Raw genomic sequence first — 14,713 nt, forward strand, 5'->3', positions numbered from 1 at the left:
ATTGAATGCTCTTCGCAAGTATTCGACTGCCAGTCCGGTATTAATAGAAGGCTCCCGGATCCTTGTGTTTCTGGAGTTTGTGATCTCAGATCTCAGTCAAGGGCCTAGCGTGTTAGATCCGCTCAGTGTCAGGTAATGGTGGGATGTTTCTGACCAACCTTGCATATGACATAGCGAATGCTTCTACCGTGTCTTTCTCGTCGTCATTGATAACTAATATTAAGATAAGTACACACAGTCCGAGTGCGCGTGACGTAAGAGCTCTGATCTAAGGATACGGCGTCCAGTAATCGGTCGTCGTAGCAGCCTCTTCGGTCCGGGTCTTGGGATCATGGAGGGTAAAAAGGTCACCTGCCACAAAAGGACCTTGCATAGGTTGATATGTTGGCATGGGATACTTCACTTTGACCTAAAACATGCGGTCGATGAAGATCTTAGAGTTGGCGCCCAGTAATGCCTGAATTATTACGTTCTAGGTGTGCTCGAACAGGCTTTGATATCTTGTTGCTCAGGTTCATCACGGAGCAACCCCGCAAAAAGCGGGATCCCGTGGCCTTCTGCATATGTTTGTATGAGACACGCAGGCTTCTTTGTTTTTTGAATAAATGTGCAAGAATTTAGAGACACGGCAGAGGTCATGAAGCCAAGTCCATGAGTCGATGACTCTTTGTTCCCATCGACATGGTTTGTGGTTGCGACAAGTCTCGGCAGCCGGAACCTCCATGTTATGGTCAGGATAAGTATTCCTATTGGGAGAGATTGTTAATCCAATAGTATGGTGTTTTTGTTTTACAAACAGGTCCAACACGCAAAGTTCTCCCAAAGCTGAGACACTGCCTTGCACGAGATGGGTGCCTAGCAAGACACCTCTGTTGGCTTTACGAATCGGGTACTTTGCCAATATGCTGCGATCAGAGAATTATGACATATTGCAAATGATATGTCCATCGAAATTTACTATGACTGATCTTCTGGTGAGCAGAGGAATACCCATGCTTGATTGATAGGGAATAGGAGGATTCACGACAGACTTTTTTCTCGATACCCAGCCCAGTGCAAAACCAGTCTCATGAGACCTAGCCACTTCTACAACGCTATAATTTGACCTATGAGAAGCTTACCGTTTAAAAAGATATTAACTTCCTCGTAGACAACCTTCTTTAGGTATCAGTCTACCCATACAGCTCTATAGCTCTTTCCTCATATATATACCAAGAATAATCACCTTATTAACATTCTTTTCCACCGTCATCATGATGCAGACACTTGCAAAGGTTCTAGGAAAAATAAAAATGGCCACCCCTGTCCGGAAATCATCATCCTACAGGGAGACTTATTCGAGCTCGTGCTTTCTTCATCCTCTAGGTTAGTTTAGCAATCCTCATCAGGCTTGAACTTCCCTGTAACTGAAGAAATCTTGCAATTAGATCCCCTTACTACTGAAGAAGTCGAATTAGCAGCCAGATTGATCAGAGAGCATGCAGGTCCAAAAAAGTTCAAGTTCAACTGCATCACACTCAAAGAGCCTCTGAAAAGCGAATATCTTGAGTTTTGCGCAAACAAAAATAGGGTGCCTCCGAGACAGGCATACGCTATTCTTGTTATGAAGGACACATCATCAGTCATTCAGTGTGTAGTAAGCCTCGCTCACAATATAGGCGGGGTTGTGAGCTGGGAGCATATACCGGACGTCGTGCCCATGTTGACTCCTGAGGACTGTTCTTTCATCGAAGACATTGCTCGCTCCGATGAAACGTTCACCAAGGCGTGTAATGACCTTGGTATCACCGACATGAGCACCGTTTGCATCGATGCATGGTCGATTGGACACGACCCTCGTTGGGGTCGTGATCGCCACCTCCAGCAAGGCCTTGTCTACTGGAGGCCGCCGCCTGCTGGTAACCAATACGCGCATCCTCTCGATTTCTACATCGTTGTAGATACTCAAACTCGAGAAATCCTCTCCATCGACACGTTTGATTGTGAAGGTGGTGAGAGGGGAAAGGTCCCGCCGATCTGTCACAACTATCGGAAAGAACTTTTGCCCAACATGAGCAGAGTCAATCGACTAAAACCGATTGAGATTTCCCAGCCAGAAGGTGTCTCATTTCAACTGACAGGGAATCGAATTTTGTGGGCAGGGATCTCCATGCATATCGGGTTCAATTACCGAGAGGGCATAGTCTTGTCCGATATCCGCATACAAGACCAGACGGAGCACAAGGAACGCACAGTCTTCTATCGCATCAGCTTAGCAGAAATGGTGGTACCGTATGCACATCCCGGATTCCCCTTGAATCGCAGACATGCCTTTGATATTGGTGAATATGGCCTAGGCTTTTCAACAAACTCGTTAAAGCTAGGATGTGACTGCAAAGGATCCATCAGATACCTGGATGGAGTTTTACCGACATCTGAAGGGAGCACGTCCACCATCAAGAATGCAATCTGCATCCATGAAGAAGACAACGGTATCTTGTTCAAACATTCGGAGCCTAGAGACCAAAGCACGGTTTTGTGTCGCGATCGCAAGCTCGTCGTTTCCCAAATTGTCACAGTAGGCAACTACGAATATGCCTTGTACCATAACTTCACCCTGGATGGTACCTACGAATTCAAGGTGAAACTTACGGGGATCCTCAATACTTCCAACTCGAAACAGGCAATGCCAAGATACGGAACCAAAGTCTCAGATTCCGTGGTTGCACACAACCATCAGCACATCTTCTCTCTCAGAGTGGATCCAGCCATCGATGGGCCCAACAACTCCGTGTCTCAGTGCGATGCTGTAGCTGGCACCGTGTCTCCAACGACTCAAGCTGACCCACTTGGAAACGCATTTCATAGTCAAACTACCATTCTCAAAGAAGCCCAGGGAGTGGACTACTGCCATGCGTCAAGTCGCACATGGGATATCATCAACCCTAACAACATTAATCCAACCTCGGGCATGCCCGTGTCCTACAAAATCGTGAACAACCAATGTCCTGCACTATTGGCGAGGCCAGGAAGCATTATTGCAGAACGTGCAGCATTTGCCCGTCACAGCCTTTGGGTCGTCCCTTACAGAGATGGCGAATTTTTTCCTGCTGGTAGATTCGTGCCCCAGTCAGGCGGAAAAGGAATGAACCCTCATAATAATGGCGTTACTGACTGGGTTGATGACAAGGGCTGCATAGAAGGAACAGATATCGTCTGCTATATCCAATTCGGTGTCACGCATTTTCCTCGCCCTGAAGATTTCCCCATCATGCCGGCAGAGGATGTCAGCGTCGTGCTACGAGCGAACCACTTCTTCTCAAGCAACCCAGCTTTGTGGGTTCCCCAGTCATCGAATTAATTTAGAATTTGGGCTCGTTCTCTTTCTGATTGTCTCAACTGAGACCACCCTACCTGGCAGCATTTTGTATTCTGGTATACTTTGTCTTAGTTTGGCAAACGTGGTATGATCTGTACTTTTCCAATCCGCCACATGTGCCCAGAGCCACCCACCAGCCAACTCAGTGAGGGATTTTCATGTGTGATCACGCGTAAGCATAAGATCTTCTTTCGTGTACATTCAAGATCTCTGGGCGGAGTGATGCTGCATCATGGGCTACTGACAACGCGTATTTGTCTCAGCTATGCGTCTAAGATTCAAGCCACTTAATACATTATTCGGAACGGTTATCGCGCTACCGCCTGTTAAATTCGCAATTATTGTGAAGCATGGAAAGCACTCTCTCTACCAGCCACTTAACTATTATGGGCAGCAAGAAGGAGCCTGTACGCTTTGTGCCGTGCGGTCCGCCATCAGCCATTCCACCTGAGGACTTTTGTCTATGAAATCGGTGAAACGATGGCAAAAGCAACAGTAAGAATAAACGTAAAACTCCATTGCCTATATTCCTTATGTCTATCTACTATAGATCCTCACCCATAAACATGTACGACAGTACCGCTACAGCTGCTGATGCAATTCCGAATCCCATGCCCATTCCCCCATATCCCAAATGGTCTTTAAGAAAGCCACTGACCAAGGGCCCGGCTGTCAGGCCCGAAAAGAAAAAGAACGAGTTGAAGCCGTAAAGTTGAGCATAACAACCGTGATCGCCAAAGAGAGCAGGATTAGCTGCCTCGTACTTCTTCATAACGTCACTGGCTTCGACGAAACCAGGCAGATTTATTATTGCCAGTCCGACTCCATCTAGGGCCAGAACAATGCAATATACTATTGCTTTGATGTTTCTGTCGATAACGTCCTGAGAGGGCAGACCCAAAAGGGCAAGACATGGTGCCAAAAAGCCATACCCAATAGTTGAGATGTATTTCGTACCGTGTTTGTCCACCAGCCGCCCACAAAACCATCCAAAAAGCGTGCAGGGGGCGACAAGTGCGATAAACAAGAGTCCGACTTGGAGGGATGAGAAGCGTAATAAAGTGTCAGCTTCAGTAGGTATAGTGGCATCAAACATGCTTATGATCATCGCCTGTGTAAACGATGTCATCATAGACATCAGAAAACTCGCATTGCGGAAGCAGTACAAAACAGGCATAGCACGAAGCCAAGAATTGGTATCGCCACAAACCTTGTACTTTGTCTCGACGTCTCTTGGAAGCAAAGGCTCATTTTCTGTTGCGTGACTTGCGCTCTCTGATTCTTCGCCACTCAGATAACTCTCATTCGAACCCATATTGTCTTTCGCGACATCATGCTCAATAACGAGTAGTCTCATGATAAGATCAACACTCGTAATACCCATGGCGATCGCGAATACCGCTGAGATACCGACGGCGTCGTAGAGAATGCCTCCAAGGATAGGTGCTGTGAGTTCAGCAATTGTACTAAAAGAATAAACCTACAGAATTAGTTGTGCGCCGAGATGCTATCGTTTGGGATATACTTACAGCTCCAAGAGCCTGTCCAAACTTCTCCTTACCAACGGATTCGAGGACCATGGCAAACCCAACTGACCAGACTATTGCGGCAGACATGCCCTGCAGTACCCTTGCTACTATCAGAACCAGAATTGACCGGCTAAATGCAAATAGAGTAGTAGCCACTAGTAGTAGTAGTAAGCCAGCGAGATACATAAGGCGACGACAACCGAGTCTATCAGCTAGGTATCCGGCGGGGAGTGAAAACATCACGGTTGATGCTGAATATGTTGCCAAAAGTTTCGATGTGTAGGGCTGAATCTGGGTGTCGTGTAGATGGAACCGATCTTTAAGCATAAATGGCAGGATGGGTACGATGAGGCCATATAGAAAGAGGTCTGTGAACAGACCAATTGCTATTGTACTCAAGACGAAATTTGGACTGGATCGGAAACTTGCACCAAGAAAAGACAATTGAGTCGTCATATTGGAAGCTGTGACGATGATGCTGTATTGATAACAAAGGTGTATTTTTGCTTTCGCTTCTCCTTGAGCGTTTGGACTAGGATTAGATGATGTGAGCTTTTAAATTAAAAAACATCATCTCTGAAAAAACATTGCAAAGGCCTGATCTGAAAATAGTCATGATACTACTATTATCTGGTCACATGAGTGAATAAAAGATGTAAGTGTAATAGCGTTGGTAAAATACAAATTATGTACAAGGATGGCATGACAACATGAAAACATTTAGCCGCTTGTGAGGCAAATGGCCGTGTCTAGAGCTATTACACATAGGAGAATTATGGGGTAAGCAAAAAGACTGCAGCAATTCTCAAAAGTTCATGCGCATTGTCTTGGAAGAGGTTGTTCAGTTTAGAAAGATGGGTATGAGACTGATTGCCAAGTCGTATATACGGTGCCATATCATAGGACAATGTTGAGAAATTAGATCTTCACATGTAGAGTGTTTTAGATGCCTAATTATCTTTGTCGGTACATATCATCCCCAATATGATTGACGGTGCGACTTGGGGCTGCACACAAGCTGCACACACGGCCCAGAGCTGCACACACGGCCCAGAGCTGCATACACGGCCCAGAGCTGCACGCACGGCTCAGAGCTGCACACAAGCTGCACACACGGCTCAGAACGGCACACACGACCCAGAGCTGCATACACGGCTCAGAGGGCTTTACCAGCCTAGGGGGAGAAATAAAAAACGAGCCCTCGATGGGTGGAACGCCAGCGAATTTTGGTGCGTTTGGGGTCGTTTAATTTCTCCCCCAATGAGTCGGCTGCGCAATTGTGCAATTTACCTTGCACGTTGCATGGTTTGTCGTCCGAATTCATACCCGATGGGCTGCAGACGTACGCGCCTAAAAACACTGCAACGTGACATTTGATCTTCTGTGAATATTATAGTCATGCATATCTTACCTGCCTATCGCCGAATCTCGGAAAGTCCTGGCATCCAAGGAACGCATACACATACATGGCGCTACAAGTTTCAAAAGATCGCGACATGTCCCTCACCGAACAAAACATCGGCGGGATGGAGGCTTAACTTCCATTGTCTGTTTTTGACGCCATGCATCTAGCCAACCAATAATTTCAATGCAATGACACACAATGACACAGCCTATATTGTAAAATCGGTCAGCATATCATAAAGTGATTTGTTGAGTCTCCTGACTCCTGTCTTCCTCTTGGCCCAAGTCTAGTTTTTGTGGTTGACAAAGTTCAGCTCCAGTGCACTAATCTTACGTTTGGGTTCTTCCCTGAACAATAATAGCTTCGACGGCGCTGGTAAAGTCACTCGCCGTGACTGAGTGACCGACGTTGATTTAACAGGGCTAAGGCGCAGGTCTACCGTCCCGTCTCACGACCCAAGACCCTGCTAATGAAACCGATTTTAGCATTGTAACATGCCATGGTTTATATTACATGAACGGTATAAACAGAATTTATGCCTGTCTTGAAGAACACAAAATAAGCTAGAGCTTCCTCTACAGGACATTTGGGCAGGAAGCTTCCCCAGGCTTCCTGATGTTTGCCGTCATAGCCACCACCTAATACTCATCTTACAGTTATGAGGCATCCCTAATATGCCCTCTCAGCAGGTTAAATTAGCCCTTAGATGGATATATAGTTATGTTTTTGGTAAATAACAGATCAAAGTATACTTAAAATTTGCTTTCTGGTCCAACACATGATATGGGGTTGGCCAATGTTCCCAATCCAACGTCATAGCTTATGCTGTCGTACTATTAAGCGACAAGTCTTTTTACTCCGTGTAAGTCTTGATTCACGAAGATATGGCAATATGGTTATAACGTCGACTTAGCAATCTTCTAAAAAGGAAGATCTGCGCTTTCAAGTGCTTTGCAAATTGCTTTCCGCAGATATCGCTGTTGAGGTTCCATTATCGCAACTCCTGTTTCTGGGATGACCATTAAACGCTACAAAGTATAGAGCTCGAAAAGAAGTGTAGCTAGAGTACACCGAGTCTCTTGTACTATATTTCTGACGTAGAATGGCTTTGAGCACCACCTATTCTTGAGTACTTCTTGTCTGCCGCCTCGGACTTGGGCAGGTGGTGACCAGAGGATCTTAAGGACTATATGTATGACCTGCAAGGTGACAGCCCATTCAGATCCAACAGGGTCTTATGGTCTGGCCATTATTCAGTTCGCTTAGCCTGATATTGATAGGCATTCCTTCTACTTTGCCTTCTGCATCGGATAGTCGCTACTGAAATTTAGTCCCCAAGCTTCTCAAGCCAAGTCAAACACAAAAGAATATAGATTCAAGCCTTTCACAAGAGGAGAGGTATATTGCCTCTTACTTTACCTACAGTAATGAGCAGGGGGCAATTTCGGAGGTCTCCCCAGTTTGGACAAAGGCGGACCTACATGCACTCAAGATAACAGGCAGTGACAATAGGTCACGAATATGGTGCTTGCCTCGCGATAGAGGAAGGCCTGCATGAAATTTGTGGTATGAAGGGTGTTTGTGAGAGTCCCTTGAGCTAGCCGAGCTTTTGTGGGAGTATTCTGCCTCTTGTAAGATATCACACCGAGACCTATCATCTTAGCACCAGTATTCAGCCAACATCAGTCACACGGTAGTGGTGAATCTATATTACTTAAACACAAAGGCCAAGATGCCCTGTAAGCTGCAGGAGACACGACTTATTCAAAGGGCTACATCCTACAGTTCTGTTCACGAATACCATCAGATGGCAGCATATAGTTGAGAAAGAGAAAGAAGAAGAAAAAAACAGGGAGCTGTTAATGCAGCGATTCAGCTACTCAGAATATCATCGAGACATTACTTGAGTGGGAAGGGCAGAGGTTGTGAGCTCGGGAGACCAGGAAACATCCCAGATTACATTGAAAGTCGAAACCTGGTCTGTCCGCTTTCAAAGGAGATGTCATGAATGTGTCTCTCCGGGGGCCCCTGACATTCAGCCTCTGTGTCGTAGTGGTTTTTTTTTGCATTATTGCTTTTATCAAAAGGCATAAGTTTAGGTACGTGATTATATTATAAACGCATGCCTTAGCTAAATTTTGTAAAACTCATCAAAGTCTACCAATTCTTGTAAAAACTTATGAAGCTTATGTGTAAGTGATGAAGAGTTAATTGCACACTGAGGTGACCTTCAGAAAGAGGTTTCAAAGGATCTTAACCTGTAGCAGCAACAGCAAGGTGATCTTAAGATGGGGCGGTCCCGCTAAGATAAGCTGCTTATCGAGACCGTAGTTTACCCGGTCAGCCAAGAAGCCACTGGAGCCGCCACAGTCGGGGAGCAGTCACGTGTTAGCGCGTGTGCCTCGTGCGGCCAATTGAGACCCCACTGCACAAGCGATTTTCGTAAAGTGGGTTCAGCCAAGTCCCGTTATGTTTCCCCTCTTCCTCTGGTTGTTCCATCTCTCAATGTCCTGAATTACTTGATCTGATCGCACTTCTGCCACAAATGAATGCGACTTGGCGAGGCGTCTGGGGCATTTATCTTTGTAGCTCGACGGTTGTTTTAGAAGAAGCAGGCTTTCGGATCGATTCAGGGTATCTCAGCGATCGAATGATATTCCCTTAGCTAAGATGGAATGATGTCTAAGGCCAATTGGTGGCTCCCATCCGATAAGATGAATCGAGCTGAGATAAGCACGGTCAGGCTGATCTCGGCCATAGATTTCCCGACATGCTTAATACTAACCTATTACTGACGATAATGCCAATACAAAGTCTTAGTTGCGTGATTTAATCTAAATATACTAACTGGATTTAGAGAAATCACTCGGAACATAATTAAGCCGATCCTGGCCTAATCCTTGCCGCAGCTGGCAGATCTGGAAGCAGTACTTCAAGATCCTAGCAAATGCATAACTCCAGTCACGAAAGTGACAATGACTCTTTCTGGCCCCGGGCTTACAGTAAAGACTCCGAGATCCCATTCACCCCGGATGGGAATTCACCACTAATTGATACAAACGTCGAAAAGGTCAAAGGAACCCTCGGTCGTTTCAATGGCCTCAGATGCGTTCGAAAAACAATTATTGATCACCAAGCCGAGGTTGGGCCTTCACAACTTGCGAAAAAACGCAAATTAGCCCAAGAAGCAAAAATCCTCCATTTTGCCAAACATCACCATGTCGTCGAGCTGGTTCACACGTATTTCGTGGAGGAAAAGGCTGATCGGATCATATTTTCTGTCGTGATGGAGCGTGCTGACGCCAATCTGGATGACTTTCTCAGACCTGGGAGCCAACTGAGTCTCCAGTGGTTTGGCTGCCTTATTAATGTGATATGCCACATACACGGCTCTGGTATTCGTCACCGAGATATCAAGCCTTCAAACATTTTGCTAAAAGGCAACAAGGTCCTTCTTGCTGACTTTGGTCTTTCTCTAATGGGGTTAGGGAAGACTATACCAACCACTTATCAAAACCGACGCCCTCCAAGAACGAAGGAATACTGTGCTCCGGAGGTCGAGAATGGGAGTACGCGTGGCCGATCTGCAGACATCTTCTCTCTAGGAGCTGTCTTTCTTGAAATGCTTTTATCCCAAGCTCAGCCTGCAAGCATGAAAAAGCTCCAGGTGATCTTGAAGTCATCGTCTGAGGAGGAGGGATCATCATACGCTAAGCATATTGATGAAGTCCACAAGTGGATGATGGAGAGCCTTCATTTGACAGGCTGGCAGAACGATATTTTGTCGCTCTGTCAAAGAATGCTTGATCCAGACCGAGCCAAGCGTCCTAAAGCTGGGAATATCTCTTCAGAATTATCGAAACTTCTGGTTTCGGACAAGCCTGTTCATTGCACGTGCACCGCAGACTCGGTCCTTACTGAAGACGATAAGTTAGTGGAAGCTTGCAAAGCGCGTTCTGAGGACGAGGTTAGACACGCACTTAAGAAAGGAGCCGACCCGAACACCTTGAATGCAATCCATTACGCAGCGGAGAACGGTTCCGTGAATATTGTGGGCTTGCTTCTGGAACATGGTGTAGATGTCGACACTCCGAATCCGACTGGTCAAACGGCATTGCAATGTGCTGCCCGAAATGGGTCCGAGGACGTGGTCAAGCTTCTATTACAGAAAGGAGCCGACGTCAACGCTAGAGATGAGAATGATCACACTGCACTTCATGGAGCAGCGGGACAAGACAACAGCAATATAGTCAAGATGCTACTTGATGCCGGGGCCGATCCTGATGCTGAAGACCTCGATGGAAACGTTGCAATAGACTTTGCAGAGAGAAGAAAGCTGGAGGAAATAATTTATATACTAGAAAACCACCAGATAGACGACGCTTAAAATTTATATGCAGATTCCGTGTCGCTTCTCTATAAATACGACAATATCTTCCTAACGAACCACAAATCTCTGTGTTCAAAGCCATCAGATCATAATACTCTTAAGTTCCTCAACTACCAGATCAGTAAAATTGTTCTGGAGCTGGAGGTCATATTCTAAGCCCTTAGACTTGTCAAAGCTTTCCTCCACTCCCAAACCCAATTCTCCATGAGCTACCAGACAGCGGCGCGTCGCATTCCAATACCTGTCCCCAACAATATCCCGCAGCTCCAATAGGGGATTTGATTTCTTGAACGGTGGCCGAAGATCCTCTCCTAAGAGCCAGCCACGTACTTTGACGTCTTGAGCGGAGGGGATGGGCCATTTCTTCAAGCCAATCATCTCGTTTAAGGGCTTCCAATGAGCAATTTCGAGCAAGACGAGACCTAGGCTATATATATCATATGTCTTTCGAGAGTTCGTGGTTTTTGGCACCTCATTCTGGATTTGCGGCCAGCGGTAGATGTCCCACTTAGGTTCGAGGCTGCGTGTTGTTGTTTTGTTGCTTTGTGGACGCGAATATTCAAATCCCGATAAGATAGGAGATTCAGCGTCGAACTGTTCTTCTTCAAAGGAGAAGCTGACGTTACCACTATGGATACCCTTGTGTAACCAGTTTGTTGTGTGCATGTACGAGAGTGAAGACGCGAGTTTCCAGGCAAGGGAGATTCGCTGAGTAAGGACCGGTTTGTATTGGCACTGGCCCAACATACTGTGAAGGGACCGTAGTGTCGTGTTTGCACTGGTCCCGTGGGCCATCTTGAATATCCAACCAATGCGATGGTTAGTCTCACTTTCGTCAACGTATCCAACACAGAGTGGTGAGTAGAGGTGGCGCGGCTTGTCCATATGCAGCATCTGTGCAAGAGTCATGGTTCTTAACTTAGATTCCAGGCGAATTGTCTCATCTTGGTTGTCAAACATCTTCCACTCTATCCAAATCTGCACGGCTGTTCCATTTTGTTGCAGAACCCCTCGCGGCCTCAACGGTACTGTAGCCTCTTTCATATCCTCATCCTTCGAATACGTCAGAATTTGACTCGCAGTCAAATTATCGTATCGCTGTACATCAATCAGGTCTTTAATCTCCCGCTCGATATCCAAGTATCCTCCACTGTGGGCCCTGGTAACAAGCTGGTTGGAAATACTGTTGATTTCTTTTAAACGCAAGATATCTCGAAGCATCTCGGTGTTATCATTGCGTTGTTCCCACTCGGTGTTCCTCTTCTTGATATTCAGTAACTCAGTAACTGCCTCCAGCAAAGTTTTCAACTCGTTGATGCTGTTTCTTGCTACTACCATCTCGCGATAAGTCTTGGCTGTTATTTCCTGTATGCGGCTTTGCCGATGATCAACAGTGAGCTCATGCATTCGATTGGTGAGAAAGTGTAGATCTTCGAGTAATCCTTTGAAAGCGGCTTTATCCATCATCACCCAACGGACGCGGAGAGGATTTGTGACGATTTCTTTTGCGTTCTCGACCTTCTGTGACATCCACTTCCTGATATGAGTAACTCCTTTTGCTTGTTGACGTGTGCTCTTATTCTTCTCGTAAGCAGTGGCCAAGCTCGAAACCTGCTTGACTATATCCATACTCGACTCATCCTTATCTCCAACCACTTGGCTGTATTCTTGAGTCTGTGTCAACTCACTTTCCCAACGGGCATTCATATCCCGAAATTCTCCGAGAAGCCACCCTATACGTGAGATAATACCGCAGAGCTCTATTGCATTCGTCCCCAGATTAGTGGCCACGTGCGAAGCTTGGGGTACATCGATCAAACCAATCGCGTCGCCCCAGGCCAGCAGGCGGTTGTATTCAATCATTAGCTGTAAGCGATATTGTTCATATTCCTTAGGCATATCAACTATAGCAGAAAAGAACTTGAAGACTTCATACCTGTCAGTGGCCGGAAGCATAACGATAGCAACAAACTCAAAACTTACGTTTGACGGAATTATCGAATAGATCGAATGCCAAGGATGTGATACCAACCGCGAGCCCCGCTGGATCCATTTTGGAAGATAAAACTACTTCGCAGAATGTGAATTGGTTACCGTGTATTGAAGTAGAAGCAAGATGTAACGGCATTTCTTGACGGTGCAAAGACAACTAGGCGGTAATCTGATCTCGGATGTGATCTCCATCGACACCTTTGTGATACCCACTTATCACGTTGCATGCATAATATGGATACAAATGTGCCTGTTGGCGAATCTTTTGTGGATTCATGCTATATCAATAGTAAATTCGGGCATACTTGCATTTTTGCTAGACGAAATTGGAAATCCCTCACAACCACTTCGTATAAGGTGTCACAAGGCTCCAATAAGATTGGCTCGATCTCGCCAGGAATGAGCGATCCCGATCCGCCCCCGGCGCTAGAGCCTCTAGCCCAAGCCATTTTTGCTTTTTGGCTTTTGGCTTGCTGCTGGCGCTTAAGAATGAACCGTTCACTGGAGGACGTCTTACATCAATTATCTTCAGTAGTCATAATGATAACAAGCAGACAAATATACGTGGTCGGCGTTGGTTGGTTCAACCTAACTAGACAATAGGAGGTTTTACCAAGGCATACAGGGTCACTGTTGACACCGGCGCCGTTCTTGATAGCCATTACGACATACTTCGATTGGCCATTGTAATTCACGCGTTCCATACATGCACTGTCTCCCCCCTCTTTGGTTTTCATCAAGACCTGCCGTTGAGGATGGCTACAAAAACTCTCTGGGGCCCTTGTCTCGGCATTATGACCTACATACTCAAGAACCTTTAAAAGATACATTTTCCCAAAGCTAGAATCTCGACACATGCTATCCAAATGACGGTTTGCTGCAGGTGGGTATTAGGCTATTGAATAAGCATCAGGTGGCATGGAATCTCACCACTGGTGTAGGGTGGGACAAGACGCTAAATTTCTTATATTGTGTCCATCTTAGAAACCTGCAGATTGTACTCTGCATATTCCTTTAGCCGATTAATAGATAAGTCCTTATCAGGTTTGCCAGTCCATCATGGTTAGTGACAAGTGTTACCTCACCATAAGATAGTCAGCTTGCCAAGGGTATGTCGGCAGTAGCATAACTTTCACAAGGCGCTGGTTAAAGGATAGAAAACGAAATATTGATGCAACGTACGAGATCTCATTATGAATTTAGTTTCATAAAGATATACTATGTTTTGCCGATGATTATGATCTTGTTGGCTGAAAAAGTAACTTGGGAAAAAAGTTGTTATAATTAGTACCTAAAGTGACAATGACCTTGGGTTTTTAAAAACAGAAAGCAGAGAAAAGAAGAAAAGAGGTGAGGCGAAGGGCATGAGCATAGGGTGGTGTAAAAGTCTATAGGATAAATAAAGAAATTGCCTCGCCAAGAACAATACTCTTGACCGGGTCCAATTTCAAAAAGCAGCATCACACGTAGATTGGGGCCGATGCTAGGTTCCCGATGAAACCGATCCATTCTGTAGTTGGACCTCAAACGCATCGAGATGATCTCCTTCCACCACGTGATGGCAGAAACGCATTGGCTTGGGACGTCGGCTTCAGGTCGTTCTTTGAGCACATCCCTCAGGCGATTAAGAATCTCATCTGCTTCGGCCCGGTAGTCATCCGCGGTTTTGTCCTTGTTCGATTGGGGAGGGTTTTCGGCGGACGGCATGGCGCACCATCCAGCGGTGAGACCATCCACGGTTCTCTGACCTTGAACGTGGTTTTCTGCTTCCGTCAGTACATATCGTATGCCAGGTTCAGGATGTGCGTACTGCCAAGAGCTGAGAGCAATGGTGTTAGTAGGCAGCGTAGGATGTGTCTGCTTGTTGAGTAGTTGTATGCGACGAGTGTAGGGGGAAGAAGCTAAAAATAATAACAGCTTTGGGAGGCGAAAGAGAAAGTTGCAAGACAAGGCCCATCACTTGGACAATTCTTTTGACAAAGCTAACAATTAAGAATCAGGAATAAAACGTTAGCATCGGTAACAGCAATCACGATTTG

The 14,713-nt window shown here is 45.9% G+C and overlaps 4 protein-coding genes across 4 annotated transcripts; 2 read left to right on the top strand and 2 right to left on the bottom strand.

Annotated features, from left to right (window-relative positions):
• Window positions 1–1,292: 1,292 nt before the first annotated feature.
• FPRO_15857 (putative peroxisomal amine oxidase (copper-containing)) lies at window positions 1,293–3,340 on the top strand (the record flags this gene model as incomplete). Its single annotated transcript, XM_031224772.1, has 2 exons — window positions 1,293–1,365; window positions 1,428–3,340. 2 exons carry the CDS (start codon window positions 1,293–1,295, stop codon window positions 3,338–3,340), a joined length of 1,986 nt encoding a protein of 661 aa, XP_031089998.1.
• A 562-nt stretch (window positions 3,341–3,902) lies between these two features.
• FPRO_15858 (uncharacterized protein) lies at window positions 3,903–4,938 on the bottom strand (the record flags this gene model as incomplete). Its single annotated transcript, XM_031224773.1, has 2 exons — window positions 3,903–4,838; window positions 4,888–4,938. 2 exons carry the CDS (start codon window positions 4,936–4,938, stop codon window positions 3,903–3,905), a joined length of 987 nt encoding a protein of 328 aa, XP_031089999.1.
• A 4,301-nt stretch (window positions 4,939–9,239) lies between these two features.
• On the top strand, window positions 9,240–10,679 carry FPRO_15859 (uncharacterized protein; the record flags this gene model as incomplete). The annotated part of the gene is made up of 1 exon (XM_031224774.1): window positions 9,240–10,679. One exon carries the CDS (start codon window positions 9,240–9,242, stop codon window positions 10,677–10,679), a length of 1,440 nt encoding a protein of 479 aa, XP_031090000.1.
• Window positions 10,680–10,763: 84 nt separating this feature from the next.
• On the bottom strand, window positions 10,764–12,735 carry FPRO_15860 (uncharacterized protein; the record flags this gene model as incomplete). Its single annotated transcript, XM_031224775.1, has 2 exons — window positions 10,764–12,610; window positions 12,666–12,735. The coding sequence occupies 2 exons, from the start codon at window positions 12,733–12,735 to the stop codon at window positions 10,764–10,766; spliced, it is 1,917 nt and encodes a 638-aa protein (XP_031090001.1).
• Between the last annotated feature and the right edge of the window lie 1,978 nt (window positions 12,736–14,713).

This window comes from Fusarium proliferatum (genome assembly GCF_900067095.1).
Source record: "Fusarium proliferatum ET1 genome assembly, contig: FPRO_scaffold017, whole genome shotgun sequence".
NCBI classification, from domain to species: domain Eukaryota; kingdom Fungi; phylum Ascomycota; class Sordariomycetes; order Hypocreales; family Nectriaceae; genus Fusarium; species Fusarium proliferatum.